This window comes from Amphiura filiformis, chromosome 2 (assembly GCF_039555335.1).
Source record: "Amphiura filiformis chromosome 2, Afil_fr2py, whole genome shotgun sequence".
Taxonomy (NCBI): domain Eukaryota; kingdom Metazoa; phylum Echinodermata; class Ophiuroidea; order Amphilepidida; family Amphiuridae; genus Amphiura; species Amphiura filiformis.
Window position 1 is genome coordinate 72,103,770 of NC_092629.1, and position 27,344 is coordinate 72,131,113.

General features: G+C 38.5%; 1 protein-coding gene across 1 annotated transcript; it reads right to left on the reverse strand.

Moving 5' to 3' along the window:
• Positions 1–784: 784 nt before the first annotated feature.
• On the reverse strand, positions 785–27,314 carry LOC140146578 (tetratricopeptide repeat protein 5-like). Its single transcript, XM_072168449.1, has 10 exons — positions 27,235–27,314; positions 20,993–21,125; positions 15,975–16,186; positions 14,591–14,738; positions 13,568–13,659; positions 12,916–12,969; positions 12,072–12,218; positions 11,139–11,353; positions 8,803–8,950; positions 785–7,521 (listed from the first exon to the last, which is right to left on the reverse strand). The coding sequence occupies exons 1-10, from the start codon at positions 27,283–27,285 to the stop codon at positions 7,402–7,404; spliced, it is 1,320 nt and encodes a 439-aa protein (XP_072024550.1). The 5' UTR covers positions 27,286–27,314; the 3' UTR covers positions 785–7,401.
• Positions 27,315–27,344: the final 30 nt, after the last annotated feature.

The following is a 27,344-nucleotide window of genomic DNA, read 5'->3' on the forward strand; positions in this document are numbered from 1 at the left end:
TGATATCCATCTTGGAATATATGTGGCCCCTGGCGAAGATTTGCGCAATTCCATGATTGATAACCTCATGGAGTCTGAATGTGACATCACAAATAGTACTTTTGACAATGTCGTCCATGTGCGCACATCCAATGCGACACAAGAGTTCATGTGCTCGCAACTGCCATAGCTCGATTTCGCACTGCTGTAATTGGTTAGCCCGATTGATTTTCTTGAAGGGCAAAATATAAGTGCTCATGGTTGGGCTGTGAGAGAGCACAAAATGTCAAATCATTTTCTTTTAAGCAATCAATGAACAAAGAATATATTAATAAAGTATATAAAACAAATATATTCTGCCCTTATTCGAGGTTCTGGTTTTAAACTATGGGCCCTCGTTGAGATCAATAAATCAATACTATTGATCTTGCCTCCGGCCCATAGTTTTATCCAGAACCTCTCACGGCAGTATTATAAATTTGTATACTATATATATTCTAGATCTTTATAACAAGAAAAATAGGGCACTAGGTTGATATGACAAATTGTGACACTCAACTTGATGTTGAGAGAGGCTAGCTTGTAAACATTAGATGCCAAAACACAAAAGATAGGTAGATGACCCCTTATTATAATATCCCTTTGTGTGGAAGTCAGGTCCTTGTACTTTATGCAATATGAATTCTGGCAGGTTTCTGCAGAATTTATAAGCTGGAGCATGATGGATGGTGCACGTCATGGTTGTCCATATTTTCAAACTTTGAATGACTTGGCTCTAAAACAATTATACACAAAAACTACTGGATGAAATGTTAAACATTTTATTCAAGCTGCACATTTCATATGTACAAATATATACATGTTAAAGTATAATATTACTGGCTGGTAGGTACTTGGGTTTTGGGATTACCCTAGTTTAATACGCCTTGCCAGAGTTTGCTGCAAAATATAAGTTTGCAGCGCCAAATTACCACTTTGACAGCATGTAAATCATAATGAATTATTTAAACTCAACTTCAAAATTAAGATGTAACATTTTCGGTCACAATTTTGACCTTCATCAGGAGACTGGCAACCCAGGTTAGGGATCAACTGTTCTTTCAGACACTTGACCCAAAATCTGATAAGAACTCTTTTTGGTATTAAACTTGTATCGGCCTCTGTCCAGTGATGGTTGGTTGACTACTACACACCTCCTATTCTTACATCCCTATCAAAGATTTTGACTTTGCCCAAATCAACTTGGTATAGTCTGTATATCTACCTCGAGTTACCGGCACTAGCTTTGAAGTTCAGCATGTGTTACGTTGGCCTAGCGTGGTCTCTTGCATGTACATATGCGACACTTTGATCGCGCATGTAAAAGTATGTACACGCACCAAGTAACGCTATTAAGCTAATGTAGAACACACTGAACTTCAAAGCTAGTGCCGGTGACTCAAGGTAGATATATATAGATATAGACTATAGCTATGATTCAATGTGGATGTGGTACTTGGGATGACAATCAGTCTCACCAATATATGAATCCGAACACTGACCTCGGGGTTTTCTAACCAGGGATGGTCATACTATTTATAGTTAACCCAGTTCTGTGATTGATAAGTTTAAATAATTTATTATGAAGTCTACCAACACAGGCAAACTAACAAAGCATGTAAATCATTTGCTTAACTAAATATTATAATTATCAAATTATAAGGAAAGTTTGGAATAATTTGTGCATCTTTTTTATAATCTCTGCTGCTCAAATCATTAACAGCAAGCAACTTTTATCATCAAACAATGCGTGTATAAAATAATAAATATTGCACAACTTATTATATACAAGTGGTTTCACAGCATATCACTTACACAGTGCAGCACAAACAATTGGTCATTTACAATACCCTATGGGGCTTTTTTTGGAATACAAGTATCTGCTATTTCCTTGTAACTCAAAACAACAAAGCTAAACCCTTTGCTTATTTTCTTTTGAAGTTAGTTTGCTATTCCTAACAATAAGTGTACACCAAACATTTGAAATACACATCCCACTGTTAAGGGGGTACTACACCCCTTCCCAATTTTGTGCCTATTTCTGCATTTTTCTCAAAAATTATACTGCATTGGGGACAAGTATATTATAGGGGCAAATAGAGGAAATTTTATTTCAGCACAGACACAGTTGTGGAGTTACAGTCAAAAATGAGGGAAACCCAATATTTGATCAATAAATCAACTACTTGCTTTGAATTGCTGAATTTTCAGTACAGTAGTTGCAGTCCTTGCCCCTATAATATACATATCTTACTTGTCACCAATGTGCTATAATTTGAGAAAGAAAAAAATAGACACAAAATTGGCCAGGGGTGTGGTACCCCTTAATAGTTCTGGATCCAACCATTTTAATCCATAATGTTGGAATTGCAAGCAACATTTTCTCATTTGAGGACAAATTGTATCAAATTAAACTGAATTAAATAAGTTTCAATTGGAATTTAACATAAAAATCATAAACATTTTCAACTGGATTGGTGGCTCCATCTGAGAAGCCATGCAGTCTAATATTTCACAGGGAGTGTGTGTGTTTAATAGAATACCGTAAAGATTCGCCTAATGGCGCTATGGGCTCACTTGACATAAGTGGAATTTTAGGCACTAAGGTCCCTCCAGTAAAATTCCCACCAGCAACTAAGGGCACATAACCGTAATTCTTGTTGGGATTTCAGAGGAGTGAGCTCTCTATTTGCACATGGAAATTACCCAAGACAAAAGAGCCCAAATGCGCCATTATAGGTGAATCTTTAGGGTTAAAGTTGGCATTCCAACCTTTTAACTCTACACATTTCCAATGATAAAATGGATAAAACAAGTTGGTCTGGGTTGTCAAACCCCAATAAACATTTTCAAATCAATGTTTTCTAGACACCTGCTGTTTGTTCATTGATGAGCCAGTTTTTGGGTCATCACACACCTGTTGGGTGCAGTACAGAGGATGATTTAAGGAAGCCCCATCATGCATTGTAAAAGTGTTATCACTAGAGTTTCAACTGCCACTTTACTTTTCAAATTCCATTGAACTCTGTGCAAAAGATGTTTTAGAATTGCCTGTGTGTCATTATTACTTGGTCGATTTCAGATCTAAAGTGATGTATGCATGAAGGATAATTCACACCTTCTGTAGGTAACATAAAATGTGAAATCGACCAACCTTTTGAAGGTGTTTTTATTGTAAATATATCTGTCAAAATTCAAATTTCACCATGCACGTGTGTATGCAGTGGGCGGGCAGTGGTGTCATGTTCACTCACACAGCTGTGCTAACCGCAAGACTTGCTGGGAAGTAAAAATCATCCTCTGGGTGCAGTACTTGCGCTACAGTCAGTCTGCTCTGAAGTACAATGTACCGATGTGAACGCACACATTGTGCAGACTTTGAAGGCACGCATACCTCCAGCAGAGATGCAGCACTGCACACTGTTTATGCGCTGTATACGCGCGCGTTGTCACTTTGTAATTCAGAGTGGACAAACTGTAGTTGCATATGTGTCTTACTTACCAGCACTTACATTGCATGTGAATTTATGTGAACATATGGACGCTTGTGTACACTTTATTACACTGTGTATGCACCTGGTGTGTGTGACCTGGTTTTCTGAACATTTCCAAGTTGATTTGGAATAATACTATAGTACTGTGTCAAATTTTGCGGATGCAAGGAAGGCAAAGGCACATTTGACCAAATATGCATAGCAACATTACTATTATATTATATACAAGAACAAAATCACTGATGTGTCAGGATTTTTTACAAATTTTTGTCAGAAAGAAACCATATTTTATGGTGTATTCAGCAAATTATGTGATTACTGTGCAAGTTGGCTAATGATAACAACTCCAAGTATGAGAATACAGTCATTTCCATGAAAAAACAAGAAAATTCTAAAAAAGCAGGAAAATTGTGGCAAAAATGCTTTAAAAATAAATAAAAACACAGAAATTTGGGCAACAAAAGGAATTCCTGCCAGAAAATTCTCAAGTTTGTAACTCTATCAAAAAGGCCTCCTTTGGCCAGATTGAACTCATATTTGGGAGAAAAACCCTATTTAGGCCCCATTAATTTAAAGTTTGTCTCAAAGCTCCTGTACGCATTAAAAAATTGTGTGCATTAGTCATGGCCGAGTTGTCACAAAAAAAAAACCCAACATTTTACCATTGAAAACTTGAAAGAAGGATTTGCAGTCAATGGATAAAGTTTCAAAAATTTGATTAGCAAAGCTTGTCACCCATCGCATGTGGTCTTCGGTTCCAATCCACTTGTGTGGCTATGGCATATTATATCAGGTTTAATGTGTCTGGATTCCCATCAGTGGTAAATCAATTATATCTAAAATGAAAATTATAAAAATTATTTAAAAAATACAGCATTCGATTTTGAACATCAGAGGAGCTTGAGACAAAGTTTCAAAATAAATAACGGGCCTTAATAGCAATTACAGTAAATGAGATTATTAATTCAAGCAGGGGTTTGCTGGTGTATTCGCTACTTGTGTGGTTCTGCCATTATATGCACTATGTGCAGGAGAGCCTCAAACTGGCAGCATACATGTATGGGAATTAAACCAGTCATATAACATTCTCTGTATGGTCACATAATTCTTCCTTATGTATGCTGCCAGTCGAGGCTCTCCCCGCACATATTGCATAATGGCGGAACCATGCAAGTAGTGAATAAGGGGAAGATGACACATATCTTTAACAGAGCAAGGTGTATTATAATTTATATACAAGTTGGTGTGGAATCAAGGCTTTTCATACAATGCCTTTGGTCCAAGCAAGTCCATTGAGTCTTTTAACATACAGTATGTACCATATATAAGGTATCAGTTTTGAACACAACTCCACAGCCAATGTGAGGGTAGATTTGGAAAATTAAGGTGAACATTATGTGTGCAATGATTTTCTCTGCAATATGAGATCCCGGTGATGGCAAATGCTGCAGAAATCACCAAATTATGAAGCTATAACCGATGGATCAAATGTACACATTCAAGGTGATTGTTGATGAGGTATTATATGTTTTGAAAAGAATTAGACTGTCTAATCAAGCTAGTAATCTCCTCCACTGTCAGTGTAATTCCAGTCACTCCACATCAAACTGGCGTGCCGCAAAGGCGGAGAAGACTACCAGAGCTACTCCAAATTCCAGAAAAATACAGAACTAATTTTTTGGGATTAAAAAAATATTATCCAGTTTTGCCAAATGAAACATAGCTTAATCCTAATCCTTTAGTTAGTCTTAACTGGCAATAAAAGTCCAATTTTAATATTTGGTCAATTTTTGGAAATAAGGGCCAAAAACATGCGTTTTTCTGGTGCTTTTCGACCTTTTTCGTATTCTGTGACAATCAGGCCCAAAGACTTGAACAAAGACTAAATTCAAGTTAATGCATTCTAATATTTGGAAAAAACATTTTCAATCTTTTTCATTACAAATTAGTAAATATAACATGTGATATTAGAATTATAAGGTAACTTTTGGCCTCTACTCAAGATTTTGAATGCTTAGACTTGTGCCAAGTCTTACAATTTTGTCACTACAATTGTAAGAAAACATGCAAAATTGCATGTTTTTGGACCATTTTACCTCAAATTGACCAAATATTGAAATCTGACTTTTATTGCCAGTTAGGACTAACTATTAGGATTTAGTTATGTTTCATTTGGCAAAACAGGATAATATTTTTTTAATTCCAAAAATTTAGTGCTGTATTTTTCTGAAATGGGGAGTAGTTGACGAACACATATGCGATAGAAATGGCTGTCATATGTATCCCAACTCAGCATTGTTTGTGACCACTCGCCAGACATTGCCCTTATGCACTCTCACCCTCCTGTAATATCTCAGATTAAGAGAACATCAATGTAGTTAGTCACATTGATTTTCAAATATCTAATTTCACTTTGGCTGTGGGGTCATGTTCAAAACCGGTTACCTTATTTATTATGCATACTGTAGTTTCCCTCTATAGGAATCATACACTGAGGTCTCACATGCTTATTCAGTCCCCATGTGTATACCATCCATTGAGTCAGTTGAGCCCTGCAATAACTCTCCTGTTGAGGGTTACTGATGAGTCCTATAAAATTTTGAAACAAGCTAGATTCATTCACTCCAGGTGGTGTTCACTGTCAAGTGCTCTGTCGAAATAGCTCTCCTAGTGAGGAGGGTATTGACGAGTCCCATAAATTTTTGAAGTTACATTCACTCACTCATGGTCTCATTGCACCCAGCAATTCGCCGATCGCACTGTCATCACAAAATGAAATTCTACCAGCAAAGTGCATTGTGTGCGTAGGCCTGACAATATGCTTTAATTTACCGCATACACTTTGCAATAGCCTTCTGGCATGTTGCTAGAAAAGCTCAAGAAACAAAAGTGCACATTTTGCACATGTGTTTGCAGGGAGAATTTCTTTTTGGTAGTAAGATGGCGGATCCATGCAAAGGGTGAATGGTTCTCCTTGTGAGGATGTTATTGACGAGTTCCATCACATTTTGAAGAAAGCTACATTCATTCACTCATGGTGTTCACTGCTGAGTGCCTGTTGAGGCCCATGTGGATACCATCCATTGAGTCTCATAACACTCCTTATGAGGAGGGTTATTGGTGAGTCATAAAATTTTGAAGAAAGCAATATTCACTCACTCATGGTGTCCATTGCAGAGTGATTGTTGAGTCCACCTTGTGGATACCATCCTTGTGGAAACCTTTGAGTTTCATTGCACCCAGCAATAGCTCTCCTTGTGAGGGCTATTAATGAGTCCCATAGAATTTTGAAGAAAGCAATATCCACTTACTCATGGTGTCCATTGCTGAGTCCCCATTGTGCATATAATACCATCCATTAAGGGGGTACTACACCCCTGCCCAATTTTGTGCCTATTTTTGCATTTTTCTCCAAAAATTATAGCGCATTGGTGATATTATAAGGGCAAGGACTACAACTACGGCACTGGAAATTTTATTTCAACACAGACAGCAGTTGTGGAGTTACGGTCAAAAATGAGGAAAACCAATATTTGATCAATAAATCAATAACTACTTGCCTTGAGTTGCTGAATTTTCAGTGCAGTAGTTGTAGTCCTTGCCCCTATAATATACATATAGATACTTGTCACCAATGGCTATAATTTTTGAGAAAAATGCAAAAATAGGCACAAAATTGGCCAGGGGTGTAGTACCCCCTTAAGTTTTATTGCACCCAGCAATAGCTCTCCTTGTGAGGAGGGTTACTTTTGAGTCCCATTAATTCTGAAGAAATGGTGGTGTTCGCTGTTGAGTGCTTGTTGAGTCCCCATGTGTAAGCTTATGCCATACATTGAGTCTCAATGAGCCCTCAAAGAGCTTTTGAGTCCCATAAACTTTCTGACAGAAGCTATTCACTTTTGGCGCTCACAGTTAAAATGGTTGGTGCTTGTTTTTCGATACCAAGTTTCTTACCGTTGACGACAAGTACAACTGGAGAATTCACACGTATACTGGAAAATCTGATATTCTGAAAAGGGAACAAAATAAAGATGAGAAAAAACCATTGGCTAGTTTCAAGTTTGGATGACAGGATTATCCCATTTCGAGTAGTTTTAGACCCAATTAGCTCAACTTTTTACAACCCTGTTAAGTGACTCAAGGTGACTTCTTCAAATTAATTGACTCAAGTTGACTCAAGGATGTTTTTGACCTGACTTGACTCAAAGTAGTTTTTGACTTGACTCGACAAACTTGTCTGACTTCACATGATTTGAGAAAAATAGTAATTGACTTGGTTTGATTTGACTTGTGACACAACCACTTATTGACTTGAATTGTCATTCAACCACCTACCGTATTTCGTCAAATAAGGAGGGGCGTTTATTCAAGGTCAATTTTAGAACGATAATTCCAGTTAAAATCATTAGGTAATCATAAAACTCGCGCTAAAATGACGAACTATGAACTAGAAACACTGACTTCTGGTTCACTTCCGGGTTTCTGATACAGATTTTCGCCAATTATTGACGCTATTATCGACCATGTGAGCAACTTGGTAAGCTTACTACACAAGATAGCATTGAAATATCGGCATTTTTGAAACATCCTGGTTGAAAAAAAGTGGTGGGGGCATTTATTTGAGGGGGGGGGCAACTATTTGATGAAATACGGTATTGACTTGTGACTCAACCACATATTGACTTGTATTGTCACTCAACCACCTATTGACTTGACTTGTAACTCAACCAAGGTTGACTCCTTACAAAATTGGTATGCGTTACGTAACATTCTGAAATGACCACTAATGGGTCACCAATAATGACCCTTGACCTTGTGCTATGCTGTATAGAAAGTATTTGCGAGACTCACCTGATCTCCCCTACCAGCAAAGTTGATATGGGTAACATAAGGTTCTGGAATAGCCACTGAGTCCCCAATAATGACCCATGAAGGGTCACCAATAATGACTGAAGGGTCACCAATAATGACCCCTGATTACGTAAGGTTCTGAAATGACCACTGATAGGTCACCAATAATGACCCTTGACCTTGTACTATGCTGTATAGAAAGTATTTGCGAGACTCACCTGATCTCCCCTACCAGCAAAGTTGATATGGGTAACATAAGGTTCTGGAATAGCCACTGAGTCCCCAATAATGACCCATGAAGGGTCACCAATAATGACCCCTGAAGGGTCACCAATAATGACCCCTGATTACGTAAGGTTCTGAAATGACCACTAATGGGTCACCAATAATGACCCTTGACCTTGTACTATGCTGTATAGAAAGTATTTGCGAGACTCACCTGATCTCCCCTACCAGCAAAGTTGATATGGGTAACATAAGGTTCTGGAATAGCCACTGAGTCCCCAATAATGACACCTTGACCTTGTGCTATGTTGTATAAGGTGACTGCATAACAGGCACCAATTGAATCAACAATTGCAAAGGTGCTGAAAAATATTGGAAAAACATCACACAATATATTCAATAATATGGTTATTTCCTTGTGCTTCCAAACATAAAATTTTATTTAAAAGCTAAGAATATAGGTTTATTGTTGTATTTTTGGCTATTCATATCAAGTTATTCTAATTCTTTGCAGCACATCATTGGGTAATGCCTTTTGCATCCAGGGATGACTTTTTTTCTGAAAAGATGCAAGTAATTATAATTTACAAGAAGCTATGGGGTTCAGTCAGATGCAACTACACTATATACCATTTTTCACCCTGATGTATAGTGACGTCAGTGCGCATTTCATTAGGCGCACCCTCCAAACGCTAACGTTCACTCATAGCGCAGGTGGACACATGCTAACCTGCATAGATGCGTGAGCGAAACAGCTGCTTCAACCTGTTCACGTCACTTCCAGACATCAGGGTGAAAAATGGTATAGTGTTGTTGTGCTCGAGCAGATATTAGAAATCAACTTCCCTTGCATGTCTGGCTCTAATTTATGGTATTCCTACAAAAATGTATCGTTTGGCACTGGTTGTTAACTAATAGAGGGTTTTTTTAGGTCTTTGGGTCCAACTTCAACAAGAAATCTTTTGGTCTGAGATACTTCACCTTGGTCTGGGGCGGACATTTTAAAAATGAATTTAGAAGAGCAGCAACGACATCACTTGCATTACATTCCAGATGTTAAATCTACATCATATGCAAAATTTGAGGAAATTCGCACGAGTCCGTTTTATTTTAGGGCCATTTGTCTATAACTGGTCTTTACATGTAGCCCTATGGAGAGAGTGCCCGTTGAGGGTGCTATAACCCCCATTTTAGGAACAAAAATGTGATTTAAAAAAAACAGACTCGTGCTAATTTTCTAAAATTTTCAGAATATGTAGTATGAACATGTAGAAATATACCGTAATCAAGTAGTTGCCTTACCTGCTCTTCTCCGAAAAAATAAAAAGTCCTATACCTCAATGATAATGGTATTCGAAATAATTTACTCGCATGGATCTCAAATTTCTTGAAGCACCGTGAACAGAGAGTCATTGTCGGTGGTGAACACTCGACCTGGGCAGATGTTGGTTCTGGCGTCCCTCAGGGCACGGTGCTAGGCCCTTTGTTATTTTTAGCTTACATCAATGACCTTCCCGACAATCTTAATTCAGAAGTCAGACTTTTTGCAGAGGACTGCGTCGTCTACCGCCAAATTGTTAATGACACCGATCATATCCTTCTCCAAGATGACTTAAACACTCTAGAGAAGTGGCAAAAAGACTGGCAAATGAATTTTAACACCAAAAAATGTTTTGTCATGAGGTTAACTCACATCAGATATCCTAAAATGTATAGTTACAAGATTGGAGCATGCATACTGGAGGAAACAGACAATCACTCATATCTCGGCGTCAATATATCAAACAATCTCTCTTGGTCAAAACACATAAGCAACATAACATCATCTGCTAACAGATCCCTAGGCTTCATTAGACTTAACCTTTACTCTTGCCCCAAACCATTAAAACAGACTGCGTACATGTCCCTAGTTAGACCTATTCTTGAATACTCTAACGCAGTTTGGGACCCACACCAAAAAGATCTCATCAACAAGTTGGAAAAGATCCAAAAGAGAGCTGCTAGATTTACCACTAACACATACGATAGAAAAACAAGCATCACAAATCTCATCAAAGACTTGGGTTGGGATACCCTTCAAAACAGACGTCATGCTAATAGACTAACAATTCTTCAGAAAGCCAGAGAGGGCCTCCTGGCTCTGCCGGTGGATCACTTGCTTAGACCAAACCCACGTCAATCGCGGCATACTCATCCAGCAGCCTACCAGATCATAACAAGCACCAAAAACTGTCACAAGTTCTCTTATTTACCAAAAACAGTTATTGACTGGAACAGTCTACCATATCATATCACTCAGATAAAGGATCCAGCTAACTTCAAGGAAGCAGTGCTTCAGCACCTTCGCCAAGACTAGCTTTGTTCCGTATGCGCACACTACCCTATACGCCTGGCTCCAACATTGGGAGCGTTGTATAGTACAACCACAGATACAGATACAGATAATGAAACCTAGGTGCCTTCTGTCCGATGCATTTGTATCTACAGGGGAAAGTTGCCTAGTAATATAATAAAAGTTATACGTCCACTTAGAGATATCATGCTACTTACAAAGGAATAGGTTCCTCTGATGCCACACTACACACAACTCTTCCTACAACCACTTTCTCTGCATTGAGGCCTTCATCAAGACTGGATAGTTGCACATGCTTCAATTTGACTGTCTTTCCATTAGGCGACGTGTAGGAACCCCCACTGTAGGGCCCCAGGCAGGATTCTTTGATGGAAGATGTTAGCTGATGAAGCTTCTTGTTTTTTAATTTGCCCTGTGAGAATGAAAAAATATAGTCAAACAAATCAAGATTAAGGATATTAATATCACAAAATTATTAATTAGAAATAATGATTATCAAAATAGGGTGCACCTTGCTCTTTGATCAAATTCTTTTGTATTTTTTGTATTCAACAAAACAAAGTTTCCGAAGATGGCTGCTGTTTGTTTATAGGTGTCCCAGTTTAACAATTACGGGTCTTCAACGCTAATACAAATACAACTGTTTAGCCTGAACACAAATCTGCATGAAATACACAATCAAGTGTGGGGTATGTTCTCTGCAAGAGATTGATGATTACATCTGTGCCATCAATTTTGTCAAAATTATTTGTATTGAATAATGATGAACATAATTACTTGCACTTTCTTTCCATTACTGTCATTATTGTGAAGTGCCAATATTAGCAGAGGTAATTTTTAATTTTCATGTTAGGAAAAATTAATGTTTTACCTGATGACCCTATGTTGACATAGGCTAAATAAGCTGTATTTTCACTCATAAATTAAGGGTACTGTGATTCATAATTTTCTTGTCTGCTAGTACTAAATAAATACCAAATATTACACCTGGTTTTCTGATCTCAATTTGAAATGGTCGATTGAACATTTTTGTCCTTTGCCACATTGGGTTGGTCCACTGTACACTGGCCATACCAAACCTTGCCAATGCCAACACACCCATAAACACCTCCCCCACACACCCTACATACCTTAGCTTCTACTAGTTCTGTTACATTTTCCAGATATTCTAGTAATTGTTGCTTTTTGTCCTTTGCTTCTTCCCACATTGGGTCCAGCTTACTAGCCATACCAAACCCTGCCAATGCTAACTCATAATCTTCCTGGTACTTGTAAGCCTGTAATGAGAGATAATAGGCAGCACAGTTAACGTAAGGGTTTGAAAGAAGAAGGGTGCCACTTGCGCAATAGAGCCAAATTTGTTTGATCTTTCGATTGACCACCAATGCTTGATTGATCCTAATTATTTATGAAAAATCAATTAAATGACTGTTTTTAATTTTGATAACACTTAATCTTTGTATGTAATGTAATGACCAATACGATTTTCAATAGATTCTGATTAACTGATATCTCATTAGAATAATCATTCAATCCCAAGATCGATCACACAGTTAGATATCCGTCCTCCTAACAAGTAGTGTCCCGATAAGTCTTAACGGATCCAGAGATACAACTCCGGACGGATAGGGGACGGGAAACGTGGAACAGACAGAAAGGTGGTTAAGTCCCTGCTAGTTCAGGCGAGACAAAAAAGCAGTTAAGTCTTGGATCTCAAGAAGAATTATTGCATCTAGGCAGTGTTTGGTTCTCTACAACAATTTTCAGGTTCTTGCATATGATTTCAGGTGAAGTGAATAGATTTGTTGGTGCAGAAAAAAAAGAACCGTACAGTAAATTTGTCTGCTATGGCAAGATTGTCACTGCATGAGAAAAACTTTTTACACAAAACATCAAGAACATATTCTGGGCTGAAACGACTTGAAACTACTTGGTACTCTAGGTCAGTATATCCTGGGCTTTATATTTACTTACCACAGCCCTGTTAAAATGCAAGTCTGGGTTGTTCTTAGCTATAGGATCTCTCTCCTGAAAAACACAGAATATGATACAAATGTTCAGATGATGTTCTTCTATAACTATGCATCTCAGTGCACAATAATTGATTTAAAGATAAGTAGTGCAATTACCTAATTGTGTTTTACAGAATGTGGTAGAACTTGGTCAGTTCCCTCGGATTGCGATGTCCAACAGGCGCCGACATCGAGGCGCGCTGTGCCGAGGTGTGAAGAGGCACGTAGCGCAGACATCCAGAACTCAGATTGCTTATACATGGTATAGTCAGACCTCATAATTACTTGTGCTATTGGTAGTGGCAAAAGCTCTATACTAGAGCTAAGAATGTGACTGATCAGACAGTGGTCAAAGACTCATTGCAAGAACTGATTCTACGATTCTCAATGAATTTGCGTATATTAAATCCATATACCTTCTATGGAAGACATGATCTTACTTAATTATCCACACGTGGCATGTGAAATTGAATTTGTATTACTTGAATGAGTGACTCCATTTGAAATCTACACCATCTGTGTGGGAGATTACGGTCATGTCTTGCACAGAGGCTGTATGGATTTCAACTGGAATAGTCCAATGTGACCAATAACAATTAATAATGACAACTTACCGCTTGCATATAAGCACCCATACACTGTTTTAGAACTGAAGCTGTTTGCCCACTAGCGAAGAACATGGTTAAATAAGCATTGCCAGCTATGACTGAAATAAAAACAGTGAAATTGAGCATTCATTTAAGCAAGATTTGCAAGAACAAACAAACAGACAAACCCATACATAAACAATTTTAGTATTAAGTTTAGATTCTTTGGGAAACTGCAATTGCAATGAAATGCCAATATGTTATTTTATTTTGTGATTTTAGCATCCTCTTTTAGGGTATGGTTCAATATATTTATGAAAAAAGCTTATTTCTAAAATTCGAGTTGATTCGGACATAGAACTTGCAAGTTACGTATTGCAGCACCCCATAGTCTGCATGATGGTGACAAAGATGATAGGTTACTGTGTTTTTTAAATTATATCCGGTTTTTGCCCCACATCATGCTTCATAATTTTCAAAATTATAACGGGACATTAATGACCAAATTAAGACATTTGAATATTGACAACAGGTGTCTGATTTGATAATATTTTCTGTATTTAAGGCAAAAAACACAGTTAGATAATGTCACCTGTTACAACAAAAGATACCATAAGTCGGCCGTGACATACATGTCCAATACAACAGATCTGAATGGTCACTCCTGATTCGGTCCAATTTGGCCCATAATCTCCCTATTCGACCCAAAATCACACTATTTGGTGGGTGGGGGGGGGGGGAAGTATACAAATTTAAGCATTCCCCAGATTTTAATTCATCCCATCCCCCCTGAAAAATTGCTGGTGTTGCCATAATTGCCCAAATCCAGTAGCCAGCGACCCAACTGCACCATGTGCTCTGGCGATCTAAGGGCATATGTGACACGATCTGGTCGATGGGGGCCAAAGGCGGCAAATTTGAAACTGAGATTAAGGCAAAAATATGGAGTAAAAAAAAAGAAAATACACAAGAAAATACACATCACAAAACTTCACTTTGGCCCCCATGGAGCAGATCGTGTCACATATTTTACTTGACTATTTTACTTACACCATGACATTCCATCTTTGAAGTCCATCTGCACAGCCTCCTTCGCATGCTGTACACTTTTCTGGATATAGTCTGCCTTCTCTTCTGGAGTCTTTCCCAGCTGTCTCAGCACCATCGACAGATTCCTTAGGGAGACCTTGTTCTTGGACTGCATAGTATAAAAACACAAACAAGTAAACAAATATACACAAATATCATATCACAAAACCAAGAACAAGTCGCATTTGTGACATTTCATAATTTGCATACAAAGGTAAGCACAAGACAATAAGCTTTAAAATGATACCAAAATTATATACATAGCAACAATACTTTTTAAGATATGGATAATTTTGTAAATGATACCTTGATATTTTCGTGAAATTGCTATTCGGAGTAATTGGGCCAATAGTTTCCTGCTTTACACAGGATTGAATAGGGATTATCATAGTTCAACTGTCAATTATTGATTAAATAAACCTCTTTTTAATAAATACTTTTAAGGATTTGAAAGTCCACTTAGTCCCAATGTCAAATGCCATTAAATCAGGAATTCCAAAATCTGTTATGGCAATGTCATCTTTAAAGGCCTAAACTCAAAAACATGCCTGGCGACTTGTTCCTGGTTTTGTTGGAGCTGGTCACATATTAGTGACATTATGAATGCAATACCAATTTTAATTTATGAGAGATACATTGCCACACCGCTACTTCATTGGTACTTCAGAGTACCTGTGTGGGTACTCGAGTACACACATCAGAATCACATCAGTACACACACTAGTACTGGCAGTGGACTGGTGCTGCACTGGTATTCTAAAGTAGCCACAAAGTAGCTAGGCAGCAGTGTACCGCTGGGGTCGGCAGCAGTAGGAATCTGGTGGTTTAGACATGCCACTGAAATCAGTTAATGTCAGGGTTATGTACATTGTAGAGTCAGTCATTAAGAATTTGGTACATACTCAACAAGAGCATTTAAATAATTGCATGACGTGTAAACCCAAATAATTTTGAGATGAGAGGAAAAACTTGAAAACTTGTTTTCTTATTTTTATACACTAGGAAGCTTCACCAATTGATCAATTGGGGTATTATTCATCTCTTTCTTAACATTTTGGTCACTTCTCTATGACCATGAAAAATTTACTCATCCTAATATGCTGCTTTTCTGCAAAATTCTGCCCAACTGATAAGCCTATAACACCCAATTAACCATTACAATTGGATGCCCTGGTAAAAAAATTCCTGGCATTTTCCACATCTGTTATCATCCATGCAGTAGCCTTCTGGTTTCATGCTTCCATTAGTTTTGTTTCAAGTTTGACAGCTTTTGCCAGACCCCGCAGACATTCCTCACTGTACTCTGGCTTAACTGGTATAAATTCATTACATTCAATTTACTTACATAATTGAGTGCCCCGGTAAAACAATTCCTTGCATTTTCCACATCTTTTTTCTTCCAGTAGCCCTCTCCTAGATGGTTCCACGCTTCCACCAGTTTGGGTTCAAGTTTGACAGCTTTTGCCAGACATTGCAGCCCTTCCTCATTGTACTCTGGCATTACATTGAAGGCTTTGCCTCGCTGACAAAGGTAATCCGCTTTGCTTTTGATTTCATCTGTGAAAGACAGAAATTGGATAGATGTTGTTGAGAAAGAAATTTATTAATATTCTTTGTCTAGACCTTATTTATTCCCCAAGGACATTTCCTTTGAATTGTAATAATTTTAAAAGCTACTAAGAATGGTCACTGCATTACTCGTTGACTGCCGATAAAACGCCCAATAAAGACTTAGTCACCGGACCGCGCCGGCCAGTTAAAGTACATGCCCTATCACACCACTCCACACCATACATAAATTCTCCCAGTCACATTTCCCAAATATGAAATTAAAAAAATTCAAATTTTAATTTACTACTTTTAAAGTTTGGCAGAGGCGGGGTTCGAACTCACGGCGCAACGCTTAGTACTCTATGAGCCTAGCGCCTTAGACCACTAGGCCACTTGTCTTCTTGTTATTCATCTGAAACTTATTTAAAAATATAATCGCAACTTCAACATAGGCCTACCACGTGACAAGCAAAGGCAGAAAACATATTATATTTTGGAATTTTATCTGCTTAAAACATTAATGTGTATTATAATAGAGCTACCATTATTTATATTGTTGAATTCTCAAGCGCATAGAGACAATTAATACGAAAGCGTCCTATGATACATACACAATACATAAAATCGATTTTGATCTTCGGCATTACTCGGTGACCTCCGATAAAAGCCAATAACGCCGGTCAGTTAAAAAAAAATGCTTAAGTACATGCCTATATTGAGATAAGCAATCCTTTTGTGATATGTCCATTCATCCATATAATAATAGCTATCAGATTTTTGGATGGATGTTTTACACAGTGATTGGAGAAGAAGCTATGTAAATAATCAAAAGTACATGTCTACAAATTGACAAGGACAACTCCTTTTGTCAAAATTGTTTTCACCTATTGCTCAGTATGTTAATTAATCCGATTAATTACGTAATTTCGCCAGCGTATGATATATCAGTACTAATATGTAGGCCCAAGGAGGTTAGATATAGAAAGAAGAGGAAATAGATTACGTATCGCATATTGGTCCTTTGTGCCTATTAGAGTTTCCGCCAAGAAGAGGAAGAAAAAAAGGAAGGAGGGGGGGGGGAGAGAGAGGGAGAGGGAAACCGATGGAGTAACAGGGCTCTAAATTACATAGGCGTAGATCAGGGGGGTAAATGCCACAATATTTTGCCAGGGGATGGTCAATATAATCACCCCCCCAATATTGACGCCTGTGTATTGGTTTGTGTCGAAATTAACCTCATATTTGGCCATTTTATAGCCACAAAATGCCATTTTAGCGCTTATGCAATTTATTCCACTTTTGTCCCATATTTCACCAGTTTAGTTTCAATAGGCCTATGCTAAAATTTTCGCAAGCATTTGTACCATAAGGTTCACTGTACTGGGTACTTTTAAAAAATCCTAACCTAACCTAAACATAACTTTAACCCTTAGATTGGAGCTCTACTAGAAGTAAAAATATAGATAGTGAACGAATTAAGTATTTCTATATCTATGTGAGAATGATACAATAGAGGCCCTGCATGAAATTATTGATTGGCTCCAAACAAAGGTTTTCAACCGGTGTCCTTCACCGTAGTTATGGCGGAGTGCAGTCCATTCAATCAAATGTTGTCATCAACCTACTTGATCGTAGTGCAGGATTATGTGTGTGAGACGAACTGTCACGGTAGATTGCAATCATGCTTTTGTTGAATGCATTTGAGTAGTCCGCCATATTTACGGGATGATACGTCGCATGCAAGGCCTCTATATGACATGATGAACATAGTCATTGATGCATCAGTTTTAAAATAGACTAGGCGGTTACCCATATTTGGCGGTTCTCGGCTGGCCGCGATTACCAGGCTGATGGTGACATGCCCATATGACAATTTTACTAATTTGACCTCAGATGACCCCAGGGTGACATTGGATGACCCCAAAATGACCTAAACTTATAACTCTAAATGTTGACTCTGTAACCTACCAAGTTTCATGCCCATATATGAGCTTTTACTAATTTGACCTCAGATGACCCGTGGTGACCTTGGGCGACCCCAAAATGACCTTCAAAAATGTTGCTTTAAATGTTGACTGTACCTACCAAGTTTCATGCCCATACGACACTTTTTAGTAATTTGACCTTAGATGACCCCTGGGAGGGGACCCGTGGTCAGATGACTTAACGAACATAAACATCTTCTTGCCAGCACAGAACTATACCCACCCACCGAGTTTGAGCCCCTGTCGACCTAGTTTCATGCCCATATGACAGTTTTAGTCATTTGACCTCAAATGACCCCTGGGAGGGGGGGGCCCGTGGTCGGATGACTTAACGAACATAGACATCTTCTTGCCAGGACAGAACTACACCCACCCACCGAGTTTGAGCCCCGTAAGACCTAGTTTCATGCCCATATGACAGTTTTTAGTCATTTGACCTCAAATGACCCCTGGGAGGGAGCCCGGGTCGGACGACTTAACTAACATAAACATCTTCTTGCCAGGACAGAACTACACCCACCCACCGAGTTTGAGTCCCGTGACGACCTAGTTTCATGCCCATATGACAGTTTTTAGTCATTTGACCTCAAATGACCCCTGGGAGGGGGCCCGGGGTCGGATGACTTAACGAACATAAACTTCTTCTTGCCAGGACAGAACTACACCCACCCACCGAGTTTGAGCCTCAGACGACCTACTTTCATGCCCATATGACAGTTTTTAGTCATTTAACCTCAAATGACCCCTGGGAGGGGGGGCCGGGGTCGGATGACTTAACGAACATAAACTTCTTCTTGCCAGGAAAGAGCTACACCCACCCACCGAAGTTTGAGCCCTGCATTCGACCTACGACGGCCTCACATTAGCAGTCACAGACAAAACCTAAATCTACAGAATATATCCATTACTCGTCGATACTCGAAAGAGCTCAAAATAAATAACTTAGAAAATTTTCTTGATGTCCTTTAACATGTTTTCATAGTTAACCATCGTTAGCCATGGAAATCTATCATGAGAACTGACCGGTGACTAAGTCCGATTTATTGGGACGTTTATCGGCAGTCAACGAGTAATGGAGCATGCATTACAATGCACAGTTAATGTACCAGGACTGTGTGTAGTGTTTACTTTACTTGACAATCAAATTTGAAGTATTCTCACTCAAGTCTTAGGGAACAACCCAAAAGTTCAATGAAACCCTATAAACGAAAGTCCTTTCGTTAGAATGCTAACCCCTCCCCCCGCCCCTCTAACGAAAGTATCAAATATCTAAAATTCAAACCCGTATTCACTGCGCACAGGGCCGTCGCTACGGTCGATGGGGTTGTGGAGGGGTGCGACATTTGATCACATTTAAGAAACAATAATTCTTTTATATTGAAATATTTTTCTTCATAAAAAATTAGAAACTTGCTGGATTTTCAAATAAAAAAGAATCAAAGTGCGGATATTGCACTCTATATTTATTTGAAATCATTTTGAAGCAACCACTGTAAAATGTCAATATCGTACTTATTAAATCCTTAAATAAAAAAACCCTTTAAAAGGGTTAAGCAGCGCCAAAGATTTATCATTTAAATATTGGTCCAATGCAAAACCCTTCCATATACCAAAATCGCTGAAAAGGTAGGCTCTAAAACCGTGGCACATCCCCGTATACCTCCAACCAGGGAGACCCCCTCCCCACGTATATTTTGTATCGTGTATGATCATGAGAATAATTGAATGTTTCAGATGACCTTGCTTTTTCTTGTGTTTATAACACTTTTTAATCAAAGTCTTTACTCCCGTCCTCTATCAAAATACAATCATGACATGACATGAACTGGCGGCACGATAAAATAACATTTAACCTAGTTTTTGACCCCATCGTCTCCATCAAACTACAATCATGAGCCCTCATGAGCACCCCTATACATCAATCATCCAAAGATTGAAGAATGCTTTGCCAATTGATAACCAAGCCATTCGTTTCCTAGGCCTACTTGACAACATTTTATGCAGAACAAGTTTATTTCGTGCTCAATCTGGCTAACATGCATGACCCTAATTATTATTGTCGACTCCAATTCGTTTATTCCACTCCACTGAATACCTGCGGTGAACTACAACAGGCCTATACTCACACGCAAAATACGCACAGTTGTGAGAGATAAGACTGTTTATATCAACTGACCATGCTGATTATCAACATCAAAATGATGACGTAACAGCTGTTGCTCCAGTCGCTAGTATGCTTGACTCGTAATGCATTATGGGGGTTTCACTCTCATGTAATCTCTTTCTCAGTCAGTTACCGACATGTATAACAAACCCATGACAAATAGAGAGTGGGCATGCGCCTACGCTGCATAAGGTACCAGATCGTGCTAAAAGCTCGCTGCTGTGCATTGTCAATGGTGTATCAAAAAGTTGCGGGATATAGCCAAAATCGTATGTAAGCCATTTCGGTGAAATTAAATAGGGAAGCATCGCCCGGGGGCGCTGCTTCAAAAAGATCAACTTTGACCGATGTTTTAACTACTTCTTTACAAACGTAATCGGACTTTTTGACCCCCTTCCCTCCCTAACGAAAGGACTTTCATTTATAGGGCTTCATCGAACTTTTGGGCTGTTCCCTTACATTGTGGATGGAAACAACTGTACTTTTGTATTACTTTTTTAATATCAATTTTTTATCTAATTATTTTTATATTTGCTGATCATGACCCGCACCAGAAAAAAGAACCAGACCCGAACCAACCGTTGTTTATTCCTGGATCTGTCTTGGGCATTTCAGATTTTTGGATTGCTCCGCAGGGCACTACAATAAATAGATACAACATACCTTTATGTTCATCTAGCTGAGCTAATACTTTCTCTAACTCTCTGCCCAATTCTTCTGTTTTCTGTATGGCTTTCTCTATGTCATTCCTCTCAAAGTAGTGGTCTCGGAAGTCATACAGTCCATCAACTGCTTCCTGATGATAATACAATGTACAAAAAAAAATGTAAATATATTAAATAAATACACTTGTCAGCTTTTGTCGGTCCATGAGACTGAGTGCAAGTAACACACACGCGGGTGATTCCCCTTCTCTTTTTGATAATACGCCTGCATGCTTTTACGTGCTCAGGTTTGACTTGCTTGATACATGGAACTGCTATTCATTTTCGAAATCGAATCAAGAAATGTGGGGCACCCACTGTTTATACCTGCATATTTTTACACAGTGAGTGGGAGTGAGGAGAAAGTTAACAATCACATTCTACTTGAAACTGGAGGAAATATCTCATTACACAACCTGATATATAAAATGTGATTTGATCTGTGAAACGGGACTGAAACCCTTCACATGTTGTGTTTTCCTATTTTGTATATATATTTAAAAGATAATAATTAAAGGCTACACCTCTTAATTATTTCTTTATTTTTTGTTTTCAATTCTTCTTTGCTCATAACTTTTGATGTTGAAGTCAAAGGTACAAAACAGTCATGGCTCGAAAAAGTGGGGAATTTGGGAAGCTCATTCCCAGGAAATGTTGGTGTTTGGAGGGAAAATCTGGTATTTGGAGGGAAATTGTGTCTTTTTTGTATAAAAACATGCTATAAATTGTGGGAAACTTAGCTTGCTTCCCGGGAAATTAACATTTTTTCGAGCCCTGCAAAACAGTTCTAAATAAGAGTTCTACATTTCCATGGTTTTCTATCAAACTCAAAAATTAAAAAAGTCACCATAGGGTTTTCACAGATCACATCACAAATATAAAGTTACAAATAAATTGAAATTATATACATTGTACATCTGGTTCCCAAATAATTAAATGCATAAAATACTATATATGAAGCTATGTCTTTATAATTACTGAATAACTTTATGTGACAGCTACCACTTGGAAAAAAAAAATAAAAACTTAATGATTACTTTTTAAAAATAATTTGCCAAAATAACATCTTTTTAAAGTACCAAGTAATTATTTCCCCTCTCTTTTAGAGCTCTCCTTATTATTTTAATCAATATTTTATCTTAAATGTTTGTTTGCTGTCTTGTCCTGTTTTGCTTGTAAGTGGTGGATTAGAAATATTTTTTGTGACTATCCTTCTAGACAATGGTTTCAGTGGACTAATCAGGTTTAGCAAGTGATATCACCCCAGGGATATCACATCAGTATACAATCACACAATAGAAATGAAGAGCCCTGTCAATAACAAGGTTCAAAACAAATTAGCAAGAATTCAGCTTCAACAAAAGAAAACAATGATATGCAGCCTAGGTTAGTCTAGGCCACGGGGTCTGGGGTCTAGGGCCTTATTACTAGGTGCGTTCAGATGGTGGTTACTAGCCACTAGACTAGCATCAAATTCACTAGCCTCAAGGTTTAACTTTTTGTGAACTGTTTTGTGGTTAGCTAACCTCAAACTTAAAGCTGGAATTTCAACCCTATTTTAACCCTTGATGGCAGTATTATACTGAAACACTAACCAAGAGTTAGCCAAGAGCCTGTATGCCGTGCAAATGCTATGTCCCACTTAGCCATTAGTGGGATATTTGGCCTGTTGTGTATGGGGTAATACAAGAATGTTGAATGAGACAGGATTTGGCCTTGAGTTAGTCAAGAGTGAATCTATTGCTAGCTCTGCGCTAGGCTCATGCCAGTAAAGACTGTCATCTGGACAGGCACTTCTGCACAGCACATCCTCCAAGGACAGCGTCAGCTATAAACAGCTAAGCTTACATGAGTATCTCAAAACTCAAGGCACTCTGGACTAGCGGTAGTTTTTTAGGCTTGAGTCAAGTTTTTCAAGTTTTTATTTGGAATTCACTTTTACATGTATCAGCGGCACTCATCTATCTGATGGTGCATCCAAGACATTAAATACAAACAAAGCTTAAATAGTTTTGAGACTAGTGGCCATCTGAACAGGCCTTTTACCACTTCTGTTGAGATAACATTATTGATTATTGATCATGGCTCATGGTGTGTAAAGACCCTTACAATAATTGTATTGATTAATTAGGTGCTAGTAATAATGTTTGTTTCATTCTGTGATTGATTATCAATGTGAAAGATATTCTGCAAGGACCACACTCTGGTTTTTGTCACCCTGTGGTCTGCCCCAGGGTTTCCAGCAATTTGGTACCCCAATTGGGGTTTTTTTTAAAAGAATTTTCTTGCCACTCTTTAAAAATGTTTTCTCTGCAAAGCAAAGTTTAAGATGGTGGGGTGCAAAAACTGCCGCTGGGTCTGTGGCAACTATGTGCCAGTGTGTACCATGTGAAATAACTTTAATTTTGTTTGTTCCTGGTTTACTTTAAAGTACTTCTAAGGTTGAAATCATGTTCATAGATTTGTACACACCCTATCAAAACACAATTAAACATTAAATTGATTAGGATGCAGATTAATCAATAATCAATCAAATTGATCATTGATTTCTACTTCTAATAGCATGGGACTCTAGCATTGAATGTGAAGCCATTGGTGGGGAAATTAAAAGCAGGATCAAGATGTCTTTGTAGAACAATGCCAATAAATTGCCTTTTGTTGTTGTTTTTGAAACTAGCCACACATGACACTTGTTGTTTTCAAAAGCATGATGTTGCCAAACATGCCAAAAGCTGGTCGTATAAGCACTTACCTATTGGCTGTCTAAAAATCCATTGCTTTAAATACAATAAACCCCAATATTGCCCCCTCCCATGCAGTGGCTCAACTGGGGGGGGGCAATGTACCCTGGGTGCCACCCTTAGGGGGGTGCCAATTCAGCATCGATTCTGCACCCCTCCAAGTAATGAAAGTTAAAATTATCGCGCACATTTCAGCACAAAGTCAATTGAATTTGAAAGCCAAAATTAATTAGTGGTACCCGGTAGGCCTTATTTGTGTCTACTTAAGATAATCTCTGGTGGGGGAGGGGGCACCAAATTTGTTTCTTGCCGCAGGCGCTACTAACCCTAGTTACGCCACTGCCCATGAACCAACACACTGTTTGTCAGAAATGTGGTAGACACATTCATTTAACGCGGCTGTGTACTCTAGACATTGTTTCTTTCGCGAAATTGAGTTTTTTTTATATGTTTGTACTTTGTTATGTTTTTTATAAATACAAGGAATGAAAACCCAGATTTATAAACTCCAACTGCAATATTTTAAGGATTTTATTTCACTATTCCACTTGTGTTTGAAATTTAAAAGGAAAGAAAATCTTTGCTGAACCAGCAGGGTACACGCAGCAAGCAACAACGCATCGCGTTGCTATGTATCGCGCAATTTGGTAACGCGACAGATACGCTACGCATACGCGACGCTTATCTGCATGCGTGGCGCATCTTATGGAAACACCACGGAAGCACTGATTTCACAAAAACCTAGCGGTCAAATGGCTCCGCTTTAGCTGATAAAATGTGATTTTTTTCAAGTTCTTTCCCCCGATTTAAACGTCAAGATATGAATAGATTTCGCTCAAACTTCTCAAGGGGCTGTGGATTTACCCGATGTTCACGTAATATAAGTTACAAAACGAAAACTGTCGCATTCTCCTGTGAGATTCGATGAAAGTGCAAAATGTGACCACTTTAAACTTCAACGGCCATTATTTCAATGTTCATTTTCTCGGTAAAATGACGATTTAGGTACACGATAACTAATAAATACAGCATCTATAGGTAAGCAAATATGATCATCGTAAAAAGCATGATCGACTCAAGAAACGGTTTTCTCATTTTTTTATATTTTGGTCTATTTCCGATTTTGGGCATCATTTTGTGCAAATAGGCGTTTTTGAATTTTAAAAAGTTCATTTTGATGCCTTATATGGTCAATATCTCAAAAAATAAGGCCAATATCAAAAAAAAAAAAAAAAATGTTTTTGGAATGGAGCCTCAAGATTGAGCTAAAAACAAAATAAAATATTTTGGAAAGAGTGTTTTTTTTTTTTGTTGTACCTAACAAATATTGCCAAAAACTCGCTTTTTTGTGATTTTCTTCAAAATTGTTGTTTTTACCCCAAATCTGTATATATATTAAGATTTATTGATGTCTTACATTCATAAAAGTTTATACTTTTATATGTTTTGCGTGAATAATTACAAAGTTATTGCACTTTTACTACATGCATGTCTGAGAGTACACAGCCACCTTAAGCTGAATTTATACCACCTAACCACCTTATCGGTAGTGACAACTGAATACCTTGCAGTTCATATCGTGTCAAATTTATCATGAAAATATTCTCACATGACTTTGCTTGTGCGCCATAGCGCGACTGACTAGCGGTGCCCCTTGTACCACACCGGGTGACAAGATCACACTCTGAAGTTCTAAAATAACAAACTCAGGTGAGCCAGTCAAAAGGTATAGGACACAACTGCACAGACTCAGCTGGTTACAAAAACTTTTCAAGACATTTGAAAGAATTTCCCTCCATCACTTTTTTAGTTTCTCAGTTAGTCAGCCCAGACAGTTGAGCACTGTTGATGAATGATAATGTGCAGTTGGCGATGACAAAGCCTATCTAAAGACTCTTGAGTAATACCGTAATATATTCAGTAAGACTGGTCCAGGCCGGGCTGTCAACTTGTACGCATTGGGTGTGAGTCTCTATGTCTGGTTCCATACAGCAATACGCAGTATTGCTGTCTGGTTAGCAGGTACGAATAATTCTGCGTGAATTGAGACGTCGGAGCCGGTCAAACACAGAGGACTAGCCTACATCCCGTATCCTACTATTACTCAAACAAGCAAATCTCTTCACAAATTCACTCACCTTGCGATCCTACATGTACATGTACATCATCAGTTGAAACAAACATCTAACGTAGATTGCCTGGCGATCGGAGTGTTATCGTCAGAGCACCTCGGACTAACACATACACAGCGTGGCTCTAATCATCGGTCAAATTGAACAATGAACATTGACTGTACTTGTAAACTCGGCAGATAATAATCATGATGATATCGTCCCGATACCCTTAGTTAGGCGTTTTGGGTCAAGCTGGGAGAAAAAAATCCCAGGTCGACCAAAAATAGCGATCGCCTACGATAGACCACCTAAGTTATCGTGAATCGGTTTCTCCCAGGTCGACCGTAAATTTTGGGTTGCCACATTCGGCCCGCAAACGCCAGGATTTTTAGCCAGGTCGACCCATGACAAGCATGCAAATAGCCCTACTTACTTGCCCCGATATACATGTGATGAGTATAAACCATTGTACGCATGTACGGCACGATTCATTCATAACTTTGTGCAAGCGCCGGTGTGACTTTTACGATATCAGTTTCAGTGTCTTGGCATCTAAATTAATTCAGTCATAGGCCTACTCTCATTTTCGTATTTATTTAATAGAGTAGGCCCTATTCTTGTTTTAGTTTGCAAAATATAGAGGCAGATATAGTCCGGGATATAGTCATACTTCCAAGTTTTCTACTTTCTTGAATTTGCGTCAACATGTAGGCCTAAGCGCTTTTAGCGCTAATGCGGACTGGATGCCCGGCTTGGATGTAAGCTTAAAAGCTTACATCCAAGCCGGGCATCCAAGTTCGCATGGACGGTACTACGACTTGATGTTTCAGACTTTACTTGTGAGAAAATGAAAGTAATAAATTATGAGAAGAGGTCACAAATAGGATCAAATAAAATAATCCAACAAAGAATCACCCTGCCTAAGTGCCGGACATAGCATAGGCTAGGCCTACATGTTTTAAACTTCATTATTATCCACCCACGAATGGAGTGCCAATTTCTATTAGCCTAGGCTGTCTTTCTATCAACAAACGTGGAATCTCCCAGCTTGACCAATTTGGCCTTAGTTAGGAGGGTCAAAACTTTTAAGGGCCCCCTTTTTGCATCAGGCCCCTCTCCTAACAAGTCTTTGTGAACGGTCCCCCCTATAAAACTGAGTAACTCCACTAGCATGACAGGGCTGCAGAATTCGACAACCTTTCCAGGTTACACTACCGATTTCGCTCTGAAAATGAGATGTTTTTACACAATTAACAACCTTAAAAACAATTCACTGGATAGTACATGAATTCCGTCATTTATCGCGTGGATGAATTGAAGAATCCAAGCAAAATTTCGGCACTTACTCTGACTATTTTGAGCGAGTCACAGTCTTTCTCCGTCGAAGTTCCAGCCATTTTTGCGACCTTGTTTATGTGACCTTTGACCTGCAATAACACAACTTATTTTGTTTGCT

What these genes read in the sequence shown, in the direction of transcription:
- LOC140146578 (XM_072168449.1), bottom strand. Translation starts at nt 27,285, where the DNA reads ATGGCTGGAACTTCGACGGAGAAAGACTGTGACTCGCTCAAAATAGTC. An exon ending in CAAAGATGGAATGTCATGGT is followed by an intron (nt 13,660 to 14,590) that starts GTAAGTAAAATA and finishes TTTTTATTTCAG; the next exon opens with TCATAGCTGGCAATGCTTAT. An exon ending in TGCATTTTAACAGGGCTGTG is followed by an intron (nt 12,219 to 12,915) that starts GTAAGTAAATAT and finishes CTCTCATTACAG; the next exon opens with GCTTACAAGTACCAGGAAGA.